The sequence below is a fragment of the Neomonachus schauinslandi genome, chromosome 4 (assembly GCF_002201575.2).
Source record: "Neomonachus schauinslandi chromosome 4, ASM220157v2, whole genome shotgun sequence".
NCBI lineage: Eukaryota > Metazoa > Chordata > Mammalia > Carnivora > Phocidae > Neomonachus > Neomonachus schauinslandi.
In genome coordinates, this window is record NC_058406.1 from 25,292,977 (window position 1) to 25,319,355 (window position 26,379).

The 26,379-nt window shown below is 49.8% G+C and overlaps 1 protein-coding gene across 1 annotated transcript in view; it reads right to left on the reverse strand.

Annotated features, from left to right (window-relative positions):
- The window catches only part of CSMD2 (CUB and Sushi multiple domains 2), a 621,951-nt gene that overhangs the window by 385,918 nt on the left and 209,654 nt on the right, over positions 1-26,379 (reverse strand). The window contains exon 5 of the mRNA XM_044913827.1: positions 22,986-23,193. Within this exon, the coding sequence (XP_044769762.1) occupies positions 22,986-23,193 (208 nt within the window). The remainder of the gene's footprint in view (positions 1-22,985; positions 23,194-26,379) is intronic.

The window sequence follows — 26,379 nt, forward strand, 5'->3', positions numbered from 1 at the left end:
AGGAAAACGGGAGTACCTGCTCACCCCAGTCCATGGCGATGAGAATGAATGCCACCCGTAGCTGCATTACCGAGTGTCACCTACATGCTAGACAAGCCGCTTAGTACTAGGATGAAATTCACAGCAGCCTACGCAGTGTAAATTATTATTCCTGATGGCCCGAATTTTAAAGCTAAGGAAATAGAGGCTCAGAGAGGTGAAAACCTTGCCCAAATCCTGGACCTGAGGTCTGAACCATGTCTGACTCGACTGCCCTCTGGGCAAACAGCCATTCGTGGGGTCAGTGGCCACAGCACCTGGTGGGAGATCCCGTGGTGTGTGTGCACCTGCGTCTGGGTTTGTAGGTCAGAGAGGAAGGACGCTGAGAGAGGCAGGGGTGGCCCCGCCTGGGGGTATGAGGCAACAGTCTGAATCCAAGGAGGTGTGGGCCAGAATTGGTCCAGTCCAGGTGCCAGCAGAATCTGGTGGTGGAGTGGTAGGGATGTCTGGTGGGGGAGGTGAAAGGGGATGGAGTGGACTGCATCTGACATAACAGGCATCTTAGACACAACAGGAGGTCAGCAGTCCCAAGGCCAGTACTAGGGGCTGGGGCTGGGGCTGGGAAAGGGAGGCCCAAGGCTGCTTGCTGAACTTGAGCCTGCCCTGTGGCGAGGCGAGGGGACAGGATGCAGGGATCAGGCTTAGATGGTCTTGGCTGAAAAGTGGCTTGCACACTGGCTGGCCTTCCAGAAGGCTCAGAAGGGGACTGCTGCCTCTCCGCCAGGCTCCCAGACATGGGGTGTAGGCTATTCCTAGCCCCTGCAAGCTTGGAGGGCTGTGAATGTTGAACAACTTTGCATCCAGGGCTTTCGGGTTATGAGACGGTGCGTCTGAAGCTTCACTGCCTGGCCTCCCAGGGCTGGACTCTGAGCAGCCAACATCCTCTCAGCTGAGGTACCTGCTGAGCTACTTTTACCATCCCCAACACGGAGCCGGCAGCATCTCCCACACTGCCCAGAACCCCGCAAGCCCCTAAAAGCAAGCTGAGTTTTCTCTTGTGAAGTCACAGGATAAAGCACTTTACATATTAATCAGGTTAGGAATCTGAGAGCACATATCAGGGGATTGAAATATGTAGATTTTGATGATGAATTCATGCTCATCAGAAAACCAATGAATCATCCTAACTTCATTATCAGGAATTATTTGATGGGGGAATTGGCGGGGGGGGGGTATGGGGGTGAGGAGGGGAGTGCCAAGGCGGAGAGGATTTCTTGCTTCTCAGCCCAGACCATATTTTCTCCCAGCAACACATCTGTGCAGCAGGGCAATTTGTCTCCATGACGTGGGTGCTGAACGCAGCTGCACCCAGGAGGTCTCACCTAGTAAAGCCAGACCCCGAGGCCCAGGGCAGGCCGTGGAGACAGACACAACTAACTTGACAATCTTTGTGGCTGGTTTAAGACAATCTGGCACAGTCACTCCTGACTAACACCTGACATGACCTTGGGGAGGCCACATGCCACCTCCCTGCTTTAGTTTTCTGACCTAGAGAATGAGGATGATGGGTGTGAAGCTCTAAGCAGAGCTTCCAGGGATGGAACCAAGGAGAGGGGTTGGAACCCCCAAATTCCAGGCTTCTTGTGCATTAGACACTCTGAGGTGTGGGGATCCAGCTGCGAAAAAAAACAGATGTAAACAGATGTTCTAAAGAGTGGGGAGAGGCACTGGTAATTTTAAATAGGGGGTCAGGGGAATCTCACTGAGGGGATGACCTGAGGGGTGACGCCGGAAAGAGGTGAAAGAGTGAATCATGGGGACACCTGGGAGGAAGAGCATTCCAGGTGGAGGGGACCACAAGTGCAAAGGCCCTGAGGTGGAAAGAGCGAGCCTGGTGTCTAAGCAACAGCAAGGAGGCCAGTGTGGCTGCAGAAGTGGATGAGAGAGTAGGGAGGTCAGAGAGGTAATGGGGGAGGGAGCAGGGTCAGAGGCTTTAAAAGAGGATTGAAGCCAAAGCAATATGAAAGAAAAGTGAGAAGAGAACCCAGAAGCTAAGGTGTCTCCTCTACCGGGTAAACGGAGGCACAAGCAATGGGGGGGTGTATCAGGACAGGCAGACAGAAGAACATGGTGTGAACACATTTGTGTGGATACAGATCTTGCAGGAGGTGACGCAGCTGCGACTCTCTCACGAGAAGTGTGGCAACGCTGGTGCAGTCGCGGGGAGCCCTGTAGCATGGAAGGTGGTGGAAACAGGTCTGGATGAGACTCGGAGAGCCCGGATTCCACCCTGGCTACGCCATGCACTCGCTGACAGGTGCTTAGGGACTCACATCCTTATCCATGGGGTGAGGCAAGAGAAAAACAACAACACACTTTGTACGGAACTTTCTGGAGGCCTCAGATGCTGTTACTCCTCCCATTCTCCTCTTGCTCAAAATAAACAAGCTGCAGCTGCTCTCTTCGACAATGCAAATAAAAATCTGTGGGGTTTACAGCAAGCGCCCATGTCACATGGTCGGGTAGACTTTGGGCATTGGGTCCCAGGCTGAGGGGAAAGCAGCACAGCCACTGAGGTCAAGAAGCAACCCCTCCCCACCCCTGCACTGCCTCCTTTGGGAGCCACGGAGGCCACGGTGTGTCCATCAACGAGGCTCACCTAGACGATACAGAGCGGGGTGTCTCAGCCTCAGCTGTACTCTAGAATCGCCCAGGGAAGTTAATACCTGGGCCCCAGGCAGGACAAATGAGTTCAGTTCTCTCAGGGTGGGGAGCAGGAACAGCTCTCTCCAGGGGTCCTGACAGGGTTTCTCGGAAGGAAATACCAAATGGGTCCATTTCAGGCTTGATGTGCATGTATAAAACACCTCCCACAGGCAACGTGCTTTTACTTGCTCTTGAACCCTTCCAGAGCCTTGGAAGAGGGATCGCCCTCCCATTTTGCAGATGAGGAAACCAAGGCGTAGTCTGAGTGGTTCACACATACAGCTGACCTTTGAACAAAACAGGGGTGAATGGGCTCCACTCATATGTGGATATTTTAGTTACAGGACTGAAGATGAATTTTCCCTTAAGATTTTCTTTTTTTTAAGATTTTATTTATTTATTTGACAGAGAGAGACCCACAGCGAGAGAGGGAACACAAGCAGGCAGAGTGGGAGAGGGAGAAGCAGGCTCCCCGCTGAGCAGAGAGCCCGATGTGGGGCTCGATCCCAGGACCCTGGGATCATGACCTGAGCCGAAGGCAGACGCTTAACGACTGAGCCACCCAGGCGCCGCTCCCTTAAGATTTTCTTAATAAGATTCTCTTTTCTTTAGCTTACTTTATTGTCAGAATTCAGTATATAAGACATGTAACATACAAAATATGTGATCATCAGCTGTTCATATTATCAACTAGACTTCTAGTCAACAGTAGGCTACTGTAGTTAAGTGTTTGGGGGAGTCAAAAGTTAGGTGCAGATTTGTGCAGGGGAGGTTGGCACCTCTAACCCCCACATTGTTCAAGGTCGATTGTGTTTTGTATTCATATGTATTACACACTGTATTCTTAAAGTAAGCCAGAGAAAAGAAAATGTTAAGAAAATCATAAGGAAGAGAAAACACATTTATAGTACTGTGCTGTGTTTATAGAAAAAAATCTGCGTATAAATGGACTCACACAGTTCAAACATGTGTTGTTCAAGGGTCAGCTATACTCTTGATCCCCCACCCCCTGCACTGGGAGATAGACTGAGAGAGGAGGAAAGTGAGGCTCAGAGAGGTTCAGCGCCTTGCCCAAAGTCACACAGAGAGTACATGGTAGAGTCAGCATTTCCTGCCAGCCCAGGTTGCTGAAAAAAAATGCAGTTTCTCTGGCAGTAATTCTAACAGAACGTCCCACTCCCCAAATACCCATCTGGGGCTGTGGTTCTTGCTAAAGGGATGCAGTGGAGTCATTACCAGACTCTGAATAGATAAAGCATTGCAAATTGAATGAGAAAATCTATTTTCACATCCTGATGAAGACATAATTGACACTGAATTGTTTTAGAGGAAAACACAGCCCCTGGTTTTCTCTTTTTTAAAACTTAGAGTTATAGCTTTAGAAAAATAGGAGCAGCTGACTATCACAGATAAAAATGCCCTTTTGCCTAATGGGATCTTTAATAAGGAATCCTAATTAATTCTCCTGAATAGAGAACTTTTAACACTGGTGTTATCTCAGCCCTGTGCTGATGGGCCTGGTTATTTCCAGATACAGAATAATGAATCTTTTCCAGCAGGGCTAGGAGTCATCAGAGACTTAACTTCCCTGGAAGGTAATTACTTGCCAAGGCACTGGGGGTAGGGGTGGGGGGTTGAGGAGGGTAATTATAAGCAGGGGGACTGGGGGCATTTTGAAGGGGGCTGAGGGTGGCATCCATGGGCAGGGGTTGTGAAGGACATGGCTGGTGGAAGCCACGTTAACATCCAGGATGTCATCCCCAGCTTGGAGCCAGGCCTAAGGGACACGTGTCTTTATGTGAAAAACGCCACTTGATGGAGCTTGACAGATTCTGATAATTGCAAGAGCTGAACAGGCAGCCGACACAAGTCAGGAAGCAGGCCTGCCTGCGTCTCTCCTTGGCTGGGGCAAAGGCTGGGCTGTCACTGCCCGGGGACCTTCGTGACGTCCTTCAAGACAACACTAAATGAACAGGTTATCTGGGCAACTCAGGCTGCAGACCAGCAATGAGAAAGACGTGGCTGAACAACACGGGCCATTTGTCTGCAGTAACAGGGCTCTCCTACTGGGGGGGAGGCGGCTGGCCATCTGTCCCGGGCTCACGGCGTGTTTTCTAGGCAGCCGGTGGTACGTGGAGGCCTCCATGAGCCTGGCAGCTGGGAAGCTGGCCGGCGGCTCCAACCGAGCCCAGCCCGAAGGACAAAGGCAGCACGAGGGGGAGAACAGGAGTCAAGGCTGGGGGCCTGGGGGGCCTTCCACGACACCCAGCCTGGAATTCCCACCCTAGTCCTCAAGCTGCAGCTTCCCAGCTCCCACGTGACCTTGCGCACGGAAACTCGTGGAGTCTCGGTTTCTCCCAGTTACTTAAAGATGCAAAGGAAATAATCAGCGTCAATGACTGATGTGCAGTTGGCGCTTACAGAGTCCTTGTCTTTCCTTCCTCGAATCCTCCAGGAAACAAACTGTTGATTACCAAATTGGGGAGGTGGGGGGGGGGGTAAAATAGGTGAAGGGGGTTAAGAGGTAAAAAACTTCCAGTTATGAAAGAAATAAGTCATGGGGATTTAATGTACCGCCTAGGGAATAGAGTTGATAATATAACAACTTTGTATGGTGACAGATGGTAACTAGACTTACCATGGGGATCATTTCATAATGCATATAAAATATCCAATCGCTGTGATATACACCTGAAACTAACAGGATATAGTATGTCAATTATACTTCAATTAAAAAACATTAAAAATAAATGATAAATAAATAAGTAAATAATCGAATACATAAAACAACAACAACAAAACCCTCCCAGTTCCAGGAAAATCACCTTGGCAGGCGTGGACCCTGTTGGAAGGGACTTGGTGGTGCTGTGTTTACACAGGAGAAATTAGGAAGTCTCTGTGCACCGAGATGCATGTTCCCAGCAGGTGGAGGGGAGAGGAGAGGTGCAAAGGACCCACCCCCTACGTTATAAAATTGGGGCAGCTGAGGTTCAGACACTGAACACCCTGCTCACAGGGACGTGTCAAAGCCACATCGTTCCTCCCTGTCTTTCTCTGTTTGTTCCCGAGGGCACTGCCAAAATAGCCCTGGGACCTCAGAGCTGCCTGGCCCAGACCGTGATGACAATCTCTTGTCCTGCTTAGGTCCAGGCCCCGGCTGCCTCCCTGACCCACCAGCTGCAGAGGCTGAGCCCCTCAGCACCTGGGAGGCACTGAAGGGAGCAGTGCGAGCTGGCTGTCTGCTGAGAGGCTGTCGGAGTGGAGCGGGAGGTGCAGTGTGGACAGGGGCAGGTTGGGGCAGCAGGTGGGGCAGGGGAGGCCCTTCCAGGTGCTTTAGCCACGCAAGGTCAGAGAAAGGACATACGCGGATTTTAAAGCTGGCAAGCTGGGCCTGTTCAAAGTCTTCCATGCCAAATGCTTCTTGTGACTCTATGTAAGGCCCTGGGAGGGGAAGTTAACTAGATCATGTGGATGTTGGCAGCAGAGCCAGCACTGAACCAACACTGACTCCTAACTCCATGCTCTTTCCCTTACTCCACACTGTGAGCTGGGAGGCCTGGGGATCTTTCCCAGGATGCTGGAGGGGAGATGTGGGGCCTCTCTGCAGACCTGGGCGCAGGAAGCCGAGCAGGAGGTACGGCAGGCCAAGTCCGGGCTACCTCCCCACTTGGGCCAGGGACACCTGGAGTCATGGCATCATGCAGAAGGACTATGGGCATCCCAGGAGCAGGACCAAGCCCCCTGGGAACCCAGCACGCAGCTCGCGTGGGAGTTAGCCTATTTGTTCTGCTGCTAAACATCCTCTAGATGGACCTGTCACAGACATCCTCCAAGGAGGTTTCATATCTACTTCACAGAGCTGGTGACGTAGACCACCAGGAAAGAGACCTGGGAGGTGGGAGAAGCACTGTGCAGAAACCACGTGACCCCCACCCCCTACTCGGGGAGCAGCCTGCAAGGTTCAATGGCGTGTCATAGGAACAGAGAAGACTCTAGCCTCATTCAAGGCAAAACTGAATGCTTGATTCAAAGGCCAGGGACCTGCTGCAGATCAACTATCCTGGGACATGAGGAGGAGACAGAATCCTGGAGACACTTGCAGGGCGGGGTGGGCAGGGGCTGCTCTCTGTGGGCTGGGACCCAGGACGGACTCACCAGGGCTCATGCAGGGAGGGCAGAGAGGACCTGTGACTTATATTATAAAGAGAAAACCAAAAAGCCACATCAACGATAGGGTCAGAACTGGAAAGGAATCAGAGCTCAGAGGAGCAGAAGAGAGAGGGGGGTGAGGGTAGACCAGGGTTTAGAGTCCAGAGAACAGAGGTCCAACTCCTGGCTCAAATGCTTACTAGCTGTAGGACTTCTGGCCAGTTTCTTAACCTCCTAGAGTCAGCTTTTCTACCTGAAAAACAGGGAGGATGACACACCCCTTCACAAGAGTTTTGTCAGGATTTAAATGAGATAATGCCCATGACACCCTTAGTACAGGGCCTGACACGCAGTAGCTCTTAAAGATTATTACACCTGTCAAGGTAGGTTAAGGCAAGAGGGAGGCAGATAATCAGACCTGAAGAGGCCAGACTGACCACAGCAGCGCCTGCTCAAAGGACAAGGTAGGGTCCCGGGAGTGGCTGGCCTAGGATCCAGAGGGAGGGGAATAGGAAGAACCCAGCCTAAGAGGACAGTGTGCAGGGGAGGAGAAGGCGAAGCCTCTGAGACTCGGTTTCTTCAACTGCAAGGTAGGTAGGCAAATACCTAACCTCCAGATGGTACTGAAAATTCAACGAGACGGGATGTGAGACGTCATTCAGCACAGGAACCAACGGGCTCATGGAGGCAATCAAGAGACCCTCGAGCCTCAGCGTCTCCTCACCACCACCCAAAAGAAAGGCATATGGCACTTGTCGCACCCGGCCTTGTCTCAGAGCCCTTTGGTAACAGCACGAATGCCAAGACAAATAAACAGGCAAATAATCTCTTGATTATTCAACGAACTGTCAGCAAATCTTTGCCCTTGTCTGTTGCCAGGACTTGATTCAGAGATGAGGGGCAAGTTCATGCTTTTTAAGAGTTTCTGTTGGAAGAAGGATGCCAGAGAAACTAAGTGGCTTATGCCAGCGCTGCAGGAGCCCAGTGGGGGTGGGGGCGTGGGGGGGGGGGGGGGTGGGGGGGGGGGGGGGCAGAGAGACCGGCATGTCTCAAGGTTTCAGAAACGAGACGCTGCATCGGCCCATCCCAGGTAGACTAGGAGGTGAGGCTATATTTCAAAGCCGAGGGTTGAGACTTTCTTGTTCAGCATCATAATCGCAGGGCTTATCACAGAGCTCGATGCAGAGTAGGCAGGAAAAATCATTTGTTAAGTAAATTAATAAAAATATTAATAAAAAACAGTATTTAGGAATCACTGTGCCTCATTTTATGTAAAACAGGCGCTTGCCCAAACTGGAACATAACCATAACCAGACACATACGTCAAACGTAACCCAGGGATTTCCATGCCAAGAAATCCGATAATGGATCCATTCCTGAAAAGATGGATCATTTCATAACAGGCAAAAGTCCACCCTCTCCATATTGCTGCTCTGGAAAGGTTGGTTCTGTTTAGGTCTAGCGTGGCTCTGAAAATGTCATCTGCTTCCGAACACCTGGGAGAATGATTACAAATCCCGAATTTAGACCACTCAGAAATTTCAGAGGTAGTAGGCCAGGGTAGGACCCAGGATTCAGCATTCTAAACACCTTCCAGGCAACTCTGGGGAAGACAATCAACCCAGGAGAAGCCCATTTCCTACTTCCCTCTTTGATGTTCTTCATTACCTCCTTCCTAAAAGCCTAGCAAGCTCCATCAGTTCGTGATTCTCCCCTTTGATGCACAGAGAGCCCACGGGGAGCTTTGAAAATATGGTTGCCTGGGTACCACCCTGAGGCAGTCTGACTCAGTTGGTCTGGGGTGTTGTCTTGTCACCCCTGCTGGTTCTGACAAATGTCAGGGCTGCACTAACTTCGCTAAATCCTGTATCCCTGCACCTTTTCTCAGGCCCAGAGATCAATGTTAGCAGACCCCCTCTGGCTTTCCCTGAGTCTCCCCAACAGCCATATCTCCAATGACCAGAAGGCGCATCTGGAAGAAAGACGAAGCCACACACAGGACCTGCCTTTGAGGGTGGAGGCTGCAAATTGAGGATTAAAAAGGTCCCCGGCGGTCACTGAGTTCACTCCTGGCAATGGGGAGCCCATTCATCACCCTCTGATTGCCTTTTCTCCTGTCTCCCTGGGTTTTGTAGGTGGGAGGCAAAGAGTACAAGAAGGCCTCCTGGTGGGACAGGTTGCTGGTAAATTGATTCTGCCCCAAGCCCAGGGCAGGCAGTGAGCAGTGCCCATCAAATCTCTCACCTCCCTTATTGCCAGGCCCAGCGTGCCACTGCTCAGAGGAGGCGAAGGCCGTTGCTGGAACGCAGGTGGCTGCAGAAATTGACATCAGGTGCCAGACACCCATTTGCTTAACAAACTGGCTAATTTTAACCTCTGTCTCTCAGACCAAAAACTCCTTTGAAGGGAAGGAACAGAAAAGAAAGAAAGTGATATTTAACACATTTCTATTTCTGTGCTACTCAGTCTCTCTCTGAGGTTGCAAGTTGGAGCCTAATTGATTTCTTCGTCAAAAGGAAAAAAAAAAAAAGACAGAAAGAAAAACAAACAAGCGAGAAAACTTACCTCACTCACATTGCAATCAAACCTCTCCAGTTGTCGACTGCTGAGCTTTTTATTTTGCAACACTGGCCAAGTGACTTGCATAATTTAAGATCCTTTCTAGCACTGATCAGCCTGCTCTGGCCAAGCAGTTTGCTGATTAATTATTAATCAGACTGAGTTTAGGATGAATAATCAGCAAGAGTCAGGGCTAATTTGCAAATGTCCCCCAAGAAGGTTATCACTTAAAATACTTGGTGGAGAGGCTTGATGTTAATCTCTGCAATTAGCCACAGGACATTGGTACTGGTGAGACAGAAGCAGGTCTCTCCTCCTAACAAGCCAATCTTGGACACCTACTAAGTGCCAAGCACTGCATTTGGGGCTTTTCAAGGTTCTGCAGGCAGTGGAGGGGCAGGGGAAGGGCAAAGAAAAGAGACACATATGTAAGCAAGCAAGAAAATATCTGGTATTGACAAATGCCTAAAATAAAACCAGATGCTGGGATAGTGAGCAAGGGTTACTTTAGATTGTGTGCATAGGGAAGGCCTTTCTAAAGAGGGAAGATTTATTTATTTATTTTTTAAAGATTGTATTTATTTGAGAGACAGAGAGCACGAGCAGGGAAGGGCAGAGGGAGAACTATAGCTGACTGCCTGCTCAACAGGGAGCCCGATGCGGGGCTTGATCCCAGGACCCTGGGATCATGACCGGAGCCTAAGGCAGGCGCTTAACCAACTGAGCCACCCAGGTGCCCCTAAAGAGGGAAGATTTAAATTGAACTTTTGCATTTCAAAAAAGCTGGGTCCATAAAACAAACAAACAAACAAAACTTTGAAGGAAGAGAATCTTAAGCCCTGGGAAGAACTAGTGCAGAAGGCCTAGGAGGAAGCCTGTTTAGCCCACAGAGAGACAGGAGGAAGGCGAGTGTAGCCAGGGCACAGTGAGGGGCGTGAGTGGTAGGAGGGAAGTCAAGGAGGTGGGCAGTGACCCAACAACGTAGAGTCTTGTTGTAGGATTTTATTCTAAGTGCAATGGGAAGTCATTAGCAAGCCTTAAACAAGGGAGACATGATTTGATGTATATAAACATCAGTCACCCAACTTACTGCATGGAGAATGGGTTACAGAGGGGCAGAAGCAGGGGGACAAGGCCATTGAGCAGCCAGAGATACTGGGGCATAGAATGGGCGTGGACAGCTTCCTCTTGGGAGCAGAGAGAGCTGGAGAAGGCTGGGCAGAGGACAGGTTAGGGGTGAGGAGAGAATGAGAAGCCAATGTCCATGGACAGAAGAATGGATAAACAAAATGTGGTATATAATACCATAGAGTATTATTCACCCATAAAAGGGAAGAGAATTCTGGGATGTGCTATAATATGGATGAACCTTGACAACAATCTAAGTGAAATTAGCCAACACAAAAGAATAAATACTGTATAATTCCACTTATATGAAGTCCCTAGACCAGTTAAATTCATAGAGACAGAGAAGTGGTTCTCAGAGGATGGGAGCAGATGGGGTGTTACTCAGTGGGGACAGAGAAGTTCAGTCCGGGAAGGTGAAAAATGTTCTAGAGATGGAGAGGTGTTGGTTGTACAACCATGTGAATGTACTTAATGCCACTTAATTGTAAACTCAGAAATGGTTAAAATGGCAAATTTTATGTATATTTTACCACAATAAAAATCTGCTTCAAAGTGTTCATTTTGAGATTCCTGTTAAAATTTTGAGATTCCTGTTACTATATATATATGGAGCTCAGAGGGTCCCTCCAGCCTGGACATTAAAATTGAGTGCCACTGGCATAGAAATAAATGATAATGAAAGCCAAAATGTGATTTGTTGAGGTTACCTGGAAAAGAGAGTAAATGGAGAAGAGGAGGGTTCCAGGAGCCTGGGCAGTCCACATGTGAGGGCAGGCCAGAGGCTGGAAGGTGGAGGAGACAGACAAGGAGATGGAGCAGGACTGGCCACAGGTGGCTAGCTGTGCAGCTCCATGACAGCCAAGGGAAGGGGACAGTTAGTTCAAGGACAGATTACCAGTGTCGTGTGCTGCCAAGAGGCCAAGTCAGGTGACAAGGGAGAAGCAGCACTGGATTTGGCAATCCAGAGGTCACTGGCAATCTTATCAAGGTCAGCTTTAGTGGCAGGTGGGGCAGACATAGAAAGGGTCCATTTCCAATAACTGGCAGCAGCTTCGTGGGAATGAGTAATGGGATTTTGGGGTGTGCTGCTTTTGTTTTGATTTTAGACAGTGGATACTAGAACATGTCTCTATGATGTTAGGAATGTTCAAGAGAGAAGAAAAAAATAATGGATGCAAGAAAAAGGAGATGAATTTAACAGAAAAGTCTGGGGAATGGGAGGTCTAGAACATAAAGGGAGGGGCTGGCCTTTGACAGGAGCCTGGACATCTCGTCCACTGAAATATGAGGTGTGGCAGAGAGATACTGACTCACCAACCCTTTCATCTGCTCATCACGTTTCCAGGCTCCTTTGCAGCTAGGCTGGACCACATGGTGATTTCTGGCCAATGAAATACATGAGTGATATGTATCGGATCTGGGCCGGGGCAATGAAAAGCGCGTCCTAGGTTCTCCACTCTTCTTCCCTGCCATGGCATTGGAGAAGGCCACACATTCCAGATGGTGCATCTATAAGACCATGGAACTTCCATGAGCCTGGATACGCACCTGCATTATTACTATGTGGATCAGAGCCACTCTGGACTAACCCATGGCAGACAGGTCACATGAGTGAAAAAGAAACCTTTGAGGTATTATACCATTGAGTTTTAAGGTTAATGAAGCTCAAAGAAGGAAGTGGCAAGAGTTGAGGCCGGGGTGACAGGCAAGGGTTGGATCAAACAGGGCCTTATCAGTGGCTGGAATTTTATCCCACAGACAATGGAAAATGATCGAAAGCTTTTGCCTGGGGCTTAGCATGTTAGAGCTGCATTTTATTTTATTTTATTATTTTTTTTTAAAGATTTTATTTATTTATTTGAGAGAGAAAGAATGAGAGAGAGCGAGTACATGAGAGGGGGGAGGGTCAGAGGGAGAAGCAGACTCCCTGCCGAGCAGGGAGCCCGATGTGGGACTCGATCCAGGGACTCCAGGATCATGACCTGAGCCGAAGGCAGTCGCTTAACCAACTGAGCCACCCAGGCGCCCTAGAGCTGCATTTTAATTAAACCATTCTGGTACCAGTGGGGAGGATGAATTGAAGAGTGCCAAGAAGCTGGGAGATCAGTCAGGAGGTTATTACAACTCACAAAGAAGAAAAGATGAGGGGTTGAACTGGGGGAGTGGCAGTAAAGATGGAAAAATATGTTATAGGAGGTACACTGCAAGAACTCCAAGAACAGGGAGGATTCCCAGATTTCTGGAAGACTTGGTGGAAGGTGACACCATCAACTAAGAAAACAAACAAACTCTGCCCATTTTAGTAGTCAATGATGAGTGACGTTGGGACATGCTGACTCAGCGACATTGGTGGACATCAAGGTGGAGACGTCCACAGCTAGTAGGCTCTACAGTTTGATGCTCAGTGGGAGGCCAGGCTGGGGAGCCAGATTTGGGAGTTCTAAAAAACCGGTGGTACCTGAAATGTGAGAGCAGATAAGAGTACCCCAGGAGAGCGTATGGAATAGGAAGAGCAGTAAGGCAAGAGCAGAGTCTTGGGGACATCAAAGGAAACAGAGAAGGAATGGTCAGAGAGGTCCAGGAAGCATCAGAGAGAGCAGCATAAAACAAAGAGAATGTTCTAAAAGGAGAGAATAACCAACAAGGTAAGGGAATGAAGAAGTGCCAGTAAGAGGAGACCTAAAGACCATCTCATGGATTTGGCACTGGAAGTGGTTAGCGTTGGGGTGAGGGGTGGGTCTCTGATGATGATCCTAGTATGAATGGTTTCAGAGGAAGGCTGGGGATAGGAGCCATGGAGAAGTAAGTGAGGAATTAATGCGGAGAGAGGACTTCGAGGCAGATCACTCGTCTGAGACCTTGGATGAGAAGTTCCCAGAGGGGATAGGGTTCTCCTTGAAGCCTCCCACTTTTCAAGCCAACTTGGCCCTCTTGCTTCCCAGATGATGAAATCTGCTGAGTTCAACAGTGATCATTGGCCATTTCCTCAGATTGTCAAATGCTGGTTTTCTGTATGAATCCTGCTTCCCTGGTGGGTCTGGGAGTGTCACACACTGGGCCCCCCAGCCACCAAATGAGGGCCAGCTGGGATGAAGGAAGTAGAGGCTCAGGGTTAGAACCCAGGGCTTAGGTCAGGCTCAGGAAGCCAGAAAAGATTGTAGGAGCAAGAGACAGGCAAAATCAAGATGAACCATGGGATAAGTGAGGCCAAGACTTGAGTAGAACAAACTTTTATGGCCAAGCTTCATGAAAACAGAGACCAGGATTGGGGTCTTGAACATTCTGAATGAACAGACGTCATTCTGGAAGGCAGGTTTTGCCAGAATGAGAGGTCTCTGGAAGGGCCCGGAACAGTTCCTTCCATCTGTCTTAGCGGCACCATCAGGCATCTGGCAGCTCCTCAAGAGAGAGAGGTCGAAAAGAGCATCTTGTTGTCTGGTGCCCTTCCCAGTCCTGGCCCGGGGCTCCTGCACAGACGACGTACTTAGTACAAACCTGTTGCATGCAGTCAGACCGACGGGGGTTAGGACAGCTGCCTGACCCTCACTTCCCACACGGAGAACGTGGCCAAATCACAAGCTCTGGAGCCGAGCCACTGTGCCAACAGTGGACAACCCCGGTTCACTTCCTGCTCCTTCAGCTGCGGCTTTTGTTCTCTTTCTGAGAGCAAGTTCTCAGAGGCTCAGGGGAGCGAGGAAGTCACGTTGGTGCTCCGTGGAGAGCGCAAAAGGCCCGGCCCGGACTCTGCAGATGTGTTCTGCCAGTGGCGTGCTAGGGCACTAATCCTTTCCTACTGCTCAGTAGTGGGGCTGGGAATGCTATTTCTAACTCTTGGGAGAGAGGGGAGATGAGATTTTAAAGGGCTGGTTATTTATGGCCTGGCTCCTGATGGATACAACAGATGCAACTTCATGGGCTCCATCAGAAGAGAACAGCTTCTTGGGGTGGCTGAAAGCATTGTGATGTGGCCGGGAAGGAGGGTGAAGCAAGGGCCTCAGGACCCCACAGGAAGGCGGGAGGTTCTGTGTCTCGGCTGGAATAGGCTTATCCCCCTCCCCGCTCCAAGTGCCACTGGGTTCAGCAGCTTTGGTCAGGCACCATCTCAGCTGCTTCCTGAGCTTCTCTGCCAGCTTGAGACCTTGACCCTGCCTGCTCTTGATGTTCAAACAAACTGAAATCCCAGAGGACAGGCATTAGGCTCATGACATTCCCATGTATGAAGTTTAAGGACATACAGGGCGCTGTGATGATGGGCTTTTACAGGTGCAATCCCCTCTGCCCTGAATGCTGATCCCTGAGTCCTTCCTGTGGTGGCTCTTTCTCAACAGTCAGGTCTCAGCTTAAATCTGAACCCCCCCAAGAGGCCTCCCCTGACCATTTCATATTAATAGGGCCCCCACTGCTCCTAGTCCTCATCTGGTTCATTTCCTTTGTGGCACTCAACACAAGTGCATTTTACATTTATTTTGTGATTTTATTAATGTCAATCTCTGCCAAGTAGACCAGAAGTCCCACAAAGGCAGAGGCTTTATCTGCCTCCTCCAGTACTGTATTCCCATGCCAAGCCCAAGGTTGGCAATAGAAGCCCTAAGTAGTCTGCTTGAATGAATAAATCATGGTGGAAGGTGTTTGTAATAAAGATGGAGTCGGTAAGAGTGACCATGATGATGAAGGAGACACTGCCGAGGATGATGGTGCTGGTGTTCCTCCTGACGATGGCTTCTCAAGGCCCTGCCATGGTATTTAGCCCAACTCCAAATTTTCCAGGCCTTCCTATCGATTCCCCCTGACCATCTCCACTAGAGAGCCTCAAAAGCCTGTAGGTCAGCACTCAAGGGCACCTGTGTCCCTGTCCCCAAGCCCTGCTCCTTCTGCTGTGTCCCTCTGCTTGGTAGACAATCCTACCATAGTCATCCAGCCAGGAACCTGGGAGTCAATACAGACTCTCCCCTCTCTCCATTCTTCCTTTCCAATGAACCCCCCAAAGCAGCTGATTCTGCATCTGAGATGTTTCTTGATGTCACCCCCTCCTCTCCATCCCTTCACAGCTGCCCTAATTCAAGGCTGGATTATCTCTTGCCTGAGTGGTCACAAAAACAGTTTTATCGCTGGTTTCTGAGCCTTCCAGTCGGAGCCAATTAAAATTCAGAGTAATTGCATTACTTCTTTGCTTAGAACACTTCCACAGCCTGTTACAGTCTTTGGAATTCTCTCCCAGCTTCTGAACACGGGACAAGATTCTCCCGGACCCATGTTCTCCCTGTGCTCACCCTGCACACCCCTGCAGTGCCTCCAATACACCCAGGCCCTTTCCTGCTCCGAGACCGTGGTAAACTCCTGCAACTCAGTTGAATTCAAAAGTCACCCCCTCTGGGGCTCATTTATCAGAGTCCTTCCAGCAGCCCTTCCCATCATGACAGGAAGACTTCATCTTCTCTGTGACTCAGTTTGCCTTTGGTGAACCACCCTCCTCCACTCCCCGTCCGGGAGCTTGAGCAGGACAGAGTCACGTGACCTAGGCCTGGCCCGAGAAAACACTCACAGTGCATCTTAGGGCTTTTGTGGGACCCACCAGGAAAGAGAAACTTCCTTTTTGCTGGGATTGCTAAACCAACAGAATGCACGGAGCTGCATTTCCATCATGGGGAAAGCATGCCTGAGGAAGCCAACACATAAGAGAGCAAAGCTGTGGGAGGGAGAGAAATAGAGTCTGATGATATTATTTGCATACCTTGATCCAGCAGTCCCTGAAGCCAATCCCTCGGCTTTTCAGTTACAGAAGCCAGCACATTCCCTTTTTAGCTTGAATCAGCTGGAGGTGGGTTTCTATTTCTTGAACCAAAAGAATGCTAACTATTACATTTCTCTTTTCAGTCTCCACGGGAGCTTCTTTACACCTTTTAGAAAAGCCCCTAACATAGGATATTGTTAAGCATTTAATTATATTCTGCCTCTTCGCCCTGACTGCGAGCTCCAGGGTCCGGCATGATGCATGGCTATGACATAAACATCGGTGGAGGGGATAAATAATTCCTGGGGGATGGGCCTGTGTCTTTGTCTCCCCAGCACCTAGGAGAGCCTAGTTCATAGAAGGCTCTCAATAAATGATTACCGAAAATAAATAGGGGAAAAGTAACAAAGAACGTAAATGATCTAAACCAATGGTTTGATGAAGTACATGTGAATGAGTAAATAAGTGAATAGTTATTATTAACAAATCCCCGTTGGCATGCTGTTCTCTTTCTAATTATATCTGGATCTAATGACTCCTGAATGAAATACCTAGTTAAAAGTCGCTGAGATCAAATGGTTCTAGTTGGCTCAAATTTCATGGGTAAAATGCTTAATAATTAAAACAAAGTCTTTCAAAGAGGAAAAAGACTGTTGCTAGCAAAATTATCAAACTGAATGTCTGTAAAGTGGATGGGAACTTTTGTACCTCCACCTATAAAAACAAAAGCAAAAAAGGAAGGGGACCAAAGGAAAGAAAAACCCTCAAAGCTGGATCCAGAGAGGAGGCTGAACCTGCTCTCCAGGGAAATTCTCTTTCTAGAAACAGCCCAAGAGTATTGGGCAGCCCCAGGTGGCAGGAGATCCAGACAGTCCAGCAGGTTCTCTTGTATTGTTCTCCAGGAGGAGGGGCCGCCGAAGCTCAGAGGCAGATGGTAGAGCCCCAGGGTGGGTGCACTGTGGAGGAGAGTCCTGGGACCACTTCCTTGCCCTGTACCTTAGGGATCAGGGCAGCTCCCATGTTGGGTGGGATGCCCAGCAGCAGCCTAGGATGATGCTCTCCCTGTCCCCTTCTCTCCCATATCCAAATGGTACCCACCCTTCGAAGCCTGTCTCCAATGCAGCCCCTGCCTTGAGGCTTTGGTCCTCCCACCTGAGGGCAGCATCCTCTTCTGAAGCCCTGCAGCATGCCCTCCTTTCCTTCCCTACTTCAAAGGTTTGGTGGAGGAAAGTCTGTCACATAGAGGTCCATGGGGGCTTGGCTAGGGGTGTGGGGACATAGAGAATGGGCAGGAAAATCGCAAATGATCCGAGTGAAACAAATAAAGAATGGAAGTCCAAGTATACTGAAGGGGGCAGGGAAGAGAGGCTGGGAATCACTGGTAGAGACTGACCACGGAGGTGACAATCAAGAAGATGGTGGGGGGGGCGGGTTCTAGGATCTGCACAGAAATCCCACAGGTGGGAAGGAGCTCTGAACTCCCGCCACAAACACACCCCTGCGGCTGGCCCTCTGGCTGGCCCCCGGGAAGAGGTGGCTTAAGTTCTGAGCATGGGTCAGACCTTGCCTGCCGTCCCTGCCACAGGAGGAAACTGTCCCCCCGCTCCGCCCTGGGGGTAAGGAGAGAAGCAGAGAAAGAGGAGCAAAGGAGAGAGGAAGGCCCAACGGAACTCTGCGGCATCATCGATTAGAGCCAGCGAGAGGGTGCCAGGCAGAGATGTGCCTCCCCTTTGGGTCTGGGACAGTGGTCTCCTGAATGTCTTCTCCAGACTCTCTGCCCCTTCTCCCCAACTCTGCAGGCCCCCTCTGGGCAGGCACTGTGCCTGACCCCCAGCCAAGTCCCCCTGCTCCTAGCCGTGCCCAGAACAGACACTGTCACCACATTGGTCCACCTCCCTCTTCTGCTTTTCTTTAAAGACTTATTTATTTATTTGAGAGAGAGAGAATGAGGGGCGAAGGAAGGGGAGAGAGAATCCTCAAGCAGACTCCCTGCTGAGCGTGGACCCCAATGTGGGGCTCGATTCCAGGACCGTGAGATCATGACCTGAGCCGAAATCAAGAGTCTGATGCTCAACCAACGGAGCCACCCAGGCACCCCCTCTTCTGCTTTTCTAACAAGGCAGCTCATTGGCGAGTCTGGGGCTGGGTCCAGCCAAGAAGAGGCGATGCTGCCCGCAACATGCTCACAAAATGTGGCTCTGGGAAGACAGCCCTCTCTTCTGACCTTTGCAAGGGCATCCTCCAGTCTGACCCAGGGGCTCTCTGCCAGTTCACCTTACCTGGATTTCCAGGCAATTCCCCCAGGAGCTGAGTCAGCTGGAGTGACCAGGCTGTGTCTCTCTGCCGGTGAGATGCCACTGGGCTGGCGGGCTGGGAAGAACGGCCTCAATGGGATCACCGAGAATGGAGCCACCAGGGCTCTGAGTTGCTGGAGATGCCTCATCTTACCTTTTTCCCTTCAAAGGGTGAGCCCCTGACTCTGGTCCCCATCCCAGGAGTAGTATGCCTACTGTGAGCCAGGCAGCAGATTACATGCCCAGCCCTTTGAACATGCTTTGTAGGTTGGTATGATGAGGACCGTTTTTCAGATGTGGAAGGAAACCGAGACTCAGAAGTAAGTAAGTATGTTTTAACAACTACTAAGAGGTGGATCTGGGTTTTGAGCCCAAATCTGTCTGATTCCCAGGCTTGCTGTCTTCCCAGTTAGATGCCAAGATACACAGACCTCTCTCCTATTCTTGGAGGGCATGTCTGGCTTTCTCTCCTTCCTTAGCCCAGAGGAAGAGCCTAGAGAGACTCAAATGGACAGTGTCAAGCATGAGGCAGATGGAGGAGGGGAGAAATTCTGGCTCTCCTGTCTTCTCAGAGAGCTTTCATTCACTGATTTTCTCCACAATGGAGAGGCCGGCTGGGTACTGGGCTGGCAATCGCTTATACTCGTTATAACATGATCCTGATACCCTCCAGGGACACAGAACCCAGGGTCTTAAACAACTGAGTTTTTAAACCCCAGCTTACACCTGCCCAGTCTTAGCCATCTGAAAACGTCCGGGGGTCTCATGAGGAACTTTAGCAATGGTGACAGTATTTTCATAGAATTTGAGGGGAAGGAATGGGGCTCCATGAAGGATACAGCCACTGACTTGATCAGAGCAGAGCAAAGACCCACCACCCCCAAGAAGGATCAGTGAGAGAATATCTGGCCCCCGAACTGAGTTCAGTGAACTAGAGACAGAAGTATGTATGTGTAACAGCGGTTCACTTGGTGATGCATAGATGGTGGTGATTTGGCCGTGTGTGTGTGTGTGTGTGTGTGTAGTGGGGGAGGAATACCAAATACACTATCTGGATTGTAACTCTCAGTCAGTTCAAACCCAGCTTTTGCTCATGGACAATCACAAAATAAAAATAAAAATAAAAAAAGCAATTAACTAGAGAGAATACATCTAAAATACTTGGGGATCTCTGGACACGTCAGAGGTACAGGGTCTGGTGCTCACCATAGTAACAGCCCTTTCCCGTTCCAAGCGTGGACTGCCAGGTTCCCAGTGGCCAGTCACGGACCAGGAAGCAGGAAGCCGCAGAGCACCACTGATGGAGGTGCTCCTCGGGGCTCCGCTGCTCCGGGCGCTCGCCGTTCTTTCTCTGCTCTCTCGTACCCCGTCTTTCATTGTGCCAGCGCAAGGCTGCAAACTGATTATATCCTGCCACATTTTTGGCTTTGAATTGTCCTTTGTTTTATGAAATAATGTTCTGAGGAGTTGGCAGGTTTTTTTTCCTAATGTCCTTACCTGGCAAAATAAAAAATGATCAACCCTCTATTTCCCTAATTGTTTGGAAATTTTACTGGTCAGTGAAATCCAAACAACCGGAACCCCTAATGAAAACTCTCCTGCTTGTATCCCACAGGGGGAGGAGAAGAGTGGGGAAACGGAGTCAGGAACATCCCATGCCTCCCCCCCATCCTCAATCAGTGGGAATCTGCTATCTGGGAAAGAGGTAGTAGATTTTTTTTTTTTTTCCTGTCAAAGCTGCCTCTATCTTCTCAATAGGTGAAGGGATGCCCAGTTGTTCACATTCATGTTTTCTAACAGGATCTGTAGTCTTTCTATGACTTGGCACAGACCTCAAGAAAACATCCTAAAATCTTAATGCACGGCGATATATAGCAGCAGCATCATAAACCAGCAGCATCACATTTTCACAGGAATCCAGGGATCCATAAAGGACAGGGGCAGGCAAGAGCGCGAGTCCTTTGCACACACATCCCGAACCTCCAAGTTTGTTTATCCATAATTGCTATGCAAGTATAAATTAGAAAAACAAATGCATCCTGCCTAGAAATGGTGACACCAACCCTGTAAATAATTATAATTTAATCTTATAGCAAAGAGTTCTGAATGACTCCCCTAATGATTTCCTCTGCTTAATTCCTTCCCCACTGAGTGACTTAATAGGAAAAGGAATAGTCTTTCAGATTTGTTTCACTCCAGAAGTTTGGACAATGTGTGGATTCACACCTGGGCGGGGGCAGAAGCTGTGGGAGACCATTCGGCCCACAGATAAATAAGGGAGTCGAAGAGGCTTTGGGACTAAAAGAGACAGAACTGGCAGGCCTATTCATCTTGGCAACTGTTTACAGAAGCAAAAACTTGGGAACGACCTAATAAGAGATCCGATGAGTAAACCCTTGTCGGTCTGACGAGGGAATGCCCCACAGCCATGGCAAGCCTTCGCAAACGTAAGGTGTGTGACGGAACGTGCTGTCATGGCTACAGTGATGGCCTTCCACGTCCAACTGACCTGGGGTCGAATCCTGGCTCTGCTCCTTACTAGCTGTGTGACTTCAAGCAAGTGACACAACCTCTCTGGACCTCATTTTCCTCATCTGTAAAAGGAGGAAAAGGATGCTACCTACTTCACAGAGTTTCTATAAGGAAGAAATGAAATTCCAGCCGTAAGAGCTTAGAACCAGCCTGCGATGCATTGATAACAAATGCTCAACAAATGATGCTATTATTGTGCCTCTTATGTTTTGGAAGCATCTGCAATAATATAGGGAAAGTTTTCATTATATAATGCTAACTTAAAAATATATAACCACAGATAGAGTTTAGGATCCTAATTTTGTAATATTAAAACATATATAAATAGCCAGCTAGCTTGATCCAAGCAAAGCAAAAAAAGGCCGAAGGGGAGTACATCAAACTCTTAATATTTCTTATTCATTTCTCCATGTCTTTTTATGTTTTCTGTAAGAAGCAGATGTGTTACATTTACAGTCACAAAAACAGGTATTTAACAAAAAGAGGCAGGGGGAGGGAGGGCCTCGGGCTGGCAGGGCACTGAGGTCCCAGTGCAGAAGAGGGGCACCCAGGCTTTCGTCCCCACTCCTAGCACCACATGTCCAGCCGCTGCCCCAAACTATTGACAGAACAGCCACCTACCCACAGCTGTCTGTTTTTGGCTCACATGTGCTTTTCTCAACTCCCCATCCAGGGGAGTGAATGATCTGGCCAAGTTCACTCAACAAGCTTATGACACCAAGATCTTCTGACTCCCAGGTCGGATTGCCTTCCACTGTACCAGGACATTTGAGTTCTCGGGGCTACACCGGTCCCCAAATCTCCAAGTCCATATTGGGAGGATTTCAGTTCCCATTCTGTCTCCCTGAAATAGTCAAACTTGGTTCCTACTGTGGGTTTGTCTGGTTTTCTCACCCTCCAAGGACCTTGTCTTACACAGCTGATGTTTCTACCACGTGGCATGACACCTTGTCTGAAAGAGGTATTCAACAAATGTGCCCCTACCTCCTGTTTGCTTCCTCCTCCTCCCTTCCTCCCACTCACACTGACCACCACGTCTCCTTCCCAGGCACTGTCCTCCCCTGACTCTCAGAGTCCTCGGGGACACCTCTTCTGCCCTCCTCCCCTGCGCCGCAATGAAGCCTGCAAGATGTCCCTTATCTTATCTGAAGCACATCTTGACACACCCTTCTGTGGGCACCTGAGGTGCGGACACAGGTCCCCCTGCGCCCTCATCCTGATAACACAGCCACGAGGAGACGACAAGAGAATATTCTAACCCCATACCACCACTCAAGGCTTATCACCCAAACAGGAAGCTGGACACTTCTGGAAGCCAACCTCCGCTCGGGCATGTCCTAAGGGTCTAAGTCTGGGACATTATGAGCAACTAAGGCTGAGAAGTCATGTCATCCTTCTCCTCCTGAACCCATCAACACAGAGTCTCCATGGCGAGTAGAGCAAGCCAGAACGACAGGGAGAAGGTTAGTCCTTCCCATCAGAAACCCAGACATAATGCCTTGCCGGTGCAGGGCCCTGGGAACTGCCACTTAACGATTCTGTTCCCTTTGCTGGATGCTAGAATATACCCTCCACAATTGCAACTGTACTTCAATCATTGCACTGAGACCCATGGCCTGAGAAACAGGACATTTTTAGCCTCAGTGCAAGTCACTCCACCAAGGCTCAACACGAAATTCTTCAGCAAGGGTATACTTCAAATCAGATACCAAAATCATTGTAAAAATGGACCCCGGCTCTGAAAACATGCAGTGAATTTTCATCACGATGAGAACCACACTTGTCAACTGTGGGTCCAAGATGTGGCAAAGGGGTCTCCGAGCGCAGGCCCCACCGCTGAGGAGAGCGTGCATCCGGGTGAGCCCCGGTTTCTGGGGACCAGGGAGGGGGCAGGGCAGTGTGCTTACCACAGGGAGGAGCCTTCAGTGCCTGTGACTTCCAGAAAGTCGTAACCGTCCTCCAGCTGGAAGTCGATAAAGACCAGGGCGATGGTGTCTCCCAGCTCTGCCAGGATGGTCCACGTGCAGTCAGCATTGTTGTGGTACTCCGATGGGAAGTGGGGGCTAGAGATGATGCCACTCTGACCCCGCAGCGTCCCCCCGCAGGCATCGTCAGCTGTGGGCACAAAGACAAGGGGCTCATGTGAGCTGTTCTTGTTTTCAGGCCCTGGCACTCGTGGGCTTCACCCATGACGGGCAGGAAGGGTCCCAGCACGGGACACACAGGCAAGATGGGCCGAGAGCCGTGTCTGACCTGGCCTAGGAATAACGCCACCAGATACTTCCATCGCCCTTACCATGCACCAGGCCCTGTTCTGGGAATTTCAGATCTGACTGTTCTCACTGAACAGACGAGGAAACCGAGGCACAGGGAGGTTATGTCACCTACTTAAGGTCACACAGCCACTGAGCTGGGACTGAACTCTGACATTCAGCGCACCTTTGGGGTACCACACGTACTGCTCTGCCACAAGCAAAGAAGGACTCAGCTTTACTGCCACGGTCACCACTGTGGGGAACAGAACATTTCTTCCCACCTGATCTTAGGAAGCCTCCAATGTGGGGAAACAAAACGAAAACTCAACACAAATCCCTGGGGCGACACTCAAAGAGCTGCCTGGCCAGACCTCTGCGATCCTCCGTCCTACCCTTGTCTGTGGGCCAACTCTGTTCTCACGCCATGCACGGTCAGCCTGCTGCCCTTCACTCACACTGCTCCCTTGGCCTAGGATGCCCTCTTGAGGCCCGCCTCCAATGCCGCCTCTTGGGAGAGCCTCATGCCCTCCAGTGTTTAGTGACTGCTCTCTCCTCTGGGCTCCCACCGCAACACGTCCGACAGTAGACACAGTGGTACATTGCCTTGTCCAAGTGACCCGTTCATCCGTCTGTCTGCCACACCGGTTCTGAGCTCCGCTGGGAACTTCCAAGGGCAGGGACCACATTTTACTCCTCCTGCCACACAACCTGGCAGTTGCAACACTCCAGCTGAAACCCCATTTGAGGCTTGATGTTCCAAAAAAAATGATCTGGGGAACATGCTCTGACACAGAGTAGTTAAGAGGCCTGGTGTCTGAATTATTGCAGACGGCAATCTGAATCCTTTCCCTGCTGCTCACTAGCTGGGCGGTGTAGGGGAAGTCATCCAAACCCCAAGCCTGTTGTCCTGGAGCCTGTATGCATGCGAGCGAGTATAGTACACTTAGCATGTGTTGTTAGAGGCAGGACTATGTGGGGAAGGAAGGAGAAAGGCAGTAGCCATGTTCCAACGTGTGCCAGAGGCAGCCTAGTAACAATAACGAAAGCTCATATTTCTTGAGCACTTAAACTACACCAGGCACCATTCTAACAATGCTTTGAATTTCATGTAGTCCTTACTTTGACCCTGTAAAGTATCATTCCCATTTTGCAGGTAAGGAAACCAAGGCACACAGAGATTCAGGCATTTGCTGCAGGTGACACAGCTCATAGTGACTGCAGGAGCTGAAATTCCAAGCCTGATTCCAGAGCCTGTGTCCTTAACCAATACAGTCTCCCGTCTCCCAGGAGTACAGTTCAGACATGGAGGACATAGATAAAACCGCAAATTACTTTGCTTGGGTGAGTCAGTTTGGGAAAAGTTAACAGAGGAGATGCCCTTAGAGCTAGGTTTTGAAGGATGAATAGGAGTTCTCTAGATAGAGAAGAAAGGGAACGGCATTTAAGAAAACAGGGAGACGAATGTCATAAGCCCAGAAGTACAAAGGCACACGGCATGCTTAAGATAAGTGGTTCTAGGGCGCCTGGGTGGCTCAGTTGGTTAAGCAACTGCCTTCGGCTCAGGTCATGATCCTGGAGTCCCGGGATCGAGTCTTTTAAAGGATTTTATTTATTTATTTGAGAGAGAGCATGAGTGGCGGTAAGGGTCAGAGGGAGAGGGAGAAGCAAACTCACCCGCTGACTTTAAGTTCTACTATTGGGCTCCCTGCTCAGCGAGGAGCCTGCTTCTCCCTCTGACCCTCCCCCCTCTCATGTACTCTCTCTCATTCTCGCTCTCTCAAATGAATAAATAAATCTTAAAAAAAAAATTAAAAAAAAAAAGATAAGTGGTTCTAGATGGCTTATCACAGAGCGAACCGAGAGGAATGGTGGGTGATAGTACTGGAAATGGAGAAGGAGCCACGTGACAGAGAACGCTGGGCCAAGAAGATTTGGAAGCAGCGGACTATATTGGAAAGAAAATGGATTTGGGGGTCAGGAGGGCCTAGATCTGAATTCAGCCTCCACAATTCCCCAGCTTCAATTCTGGCAGCTTCATTTGGCTTTCTTGTACGGTGGTTTGCTGGGATAACTGAACGGGATCGTTAATGGGACAGTGCCTAGTGTCAGCCAGTGGCTGGCCCATGTAGATGCCCAACAAGTACTACGTTCTCCTTTTCCTTCCACTTCATCTTGGTAATCAAAGGTAGTGAAGGAATATGATTAAATTTGCATTTTAGAAAGATCACTGGGGCCATGGCACAGAGGAGGTCTGAGTCAGGGGAGTGGGCAGGATGCTTTTGGTAGGACATAGTCACCAAAGTCCAGGGGAGGCCAGATGAGATCGGAGCTGAGACCCTGGGGACTGCAGGAAGAGCACTGATTTCAGAGACATTTAAGAAGCAGAATCTACAGGCTTTGGCAGTTGGGAGGGATGAGCTCCCGGTTTGGGGCATGAGAATCTGGATGAATGAAATGTACCTCCCGTGACAGGGAACCCAGGAAGGGGATACCTTGTGGTGGGGAAGGCAAGCAGGAGTCCAGTTTTGGATTCCAGGGCTGAGTGTATATGTGGGATGTCCTGGTGGAGAGACGGAGCTGACAGCTGCATATACAGAAGCAGTGGGGGATGGAGGTTAAGGTGAGTTCATCTGGGGGTCCTGAACTATTCTGATTAATGTCATTGTACAGGGTCAAGGTCTATTTCAAGAGAATGAGCCTATTTCCAAATGCGAACTCTTAGCGTGGAGAGGTTGTCCTAACCATCAAAGCCTCAATGAGTGGCAGTGCCAGTGGGAGGAAGAGAAGGAACAGAAGGATTCAGGAGCCAGGCAGGGAAGAAGAGAAAGGACATGGTCTCCACCCGGGAGTGGCCAGTGAGGGAGAGGAGGAGGGAAGGGGGAGGTGGAGGTTTCTAACAGGGCAGCATTATGATGCTGTTTGGGTAAAGGGGGGGGAGGGGGCGAAAGAGAAGGAGCTCTGCGAGACAGTGATGGCCCTCAGCACTCCCATGCTGATTATGAGCTGCTGAGGGTAAACAGGTGGCAGCACCCACAGAGAGCACGGG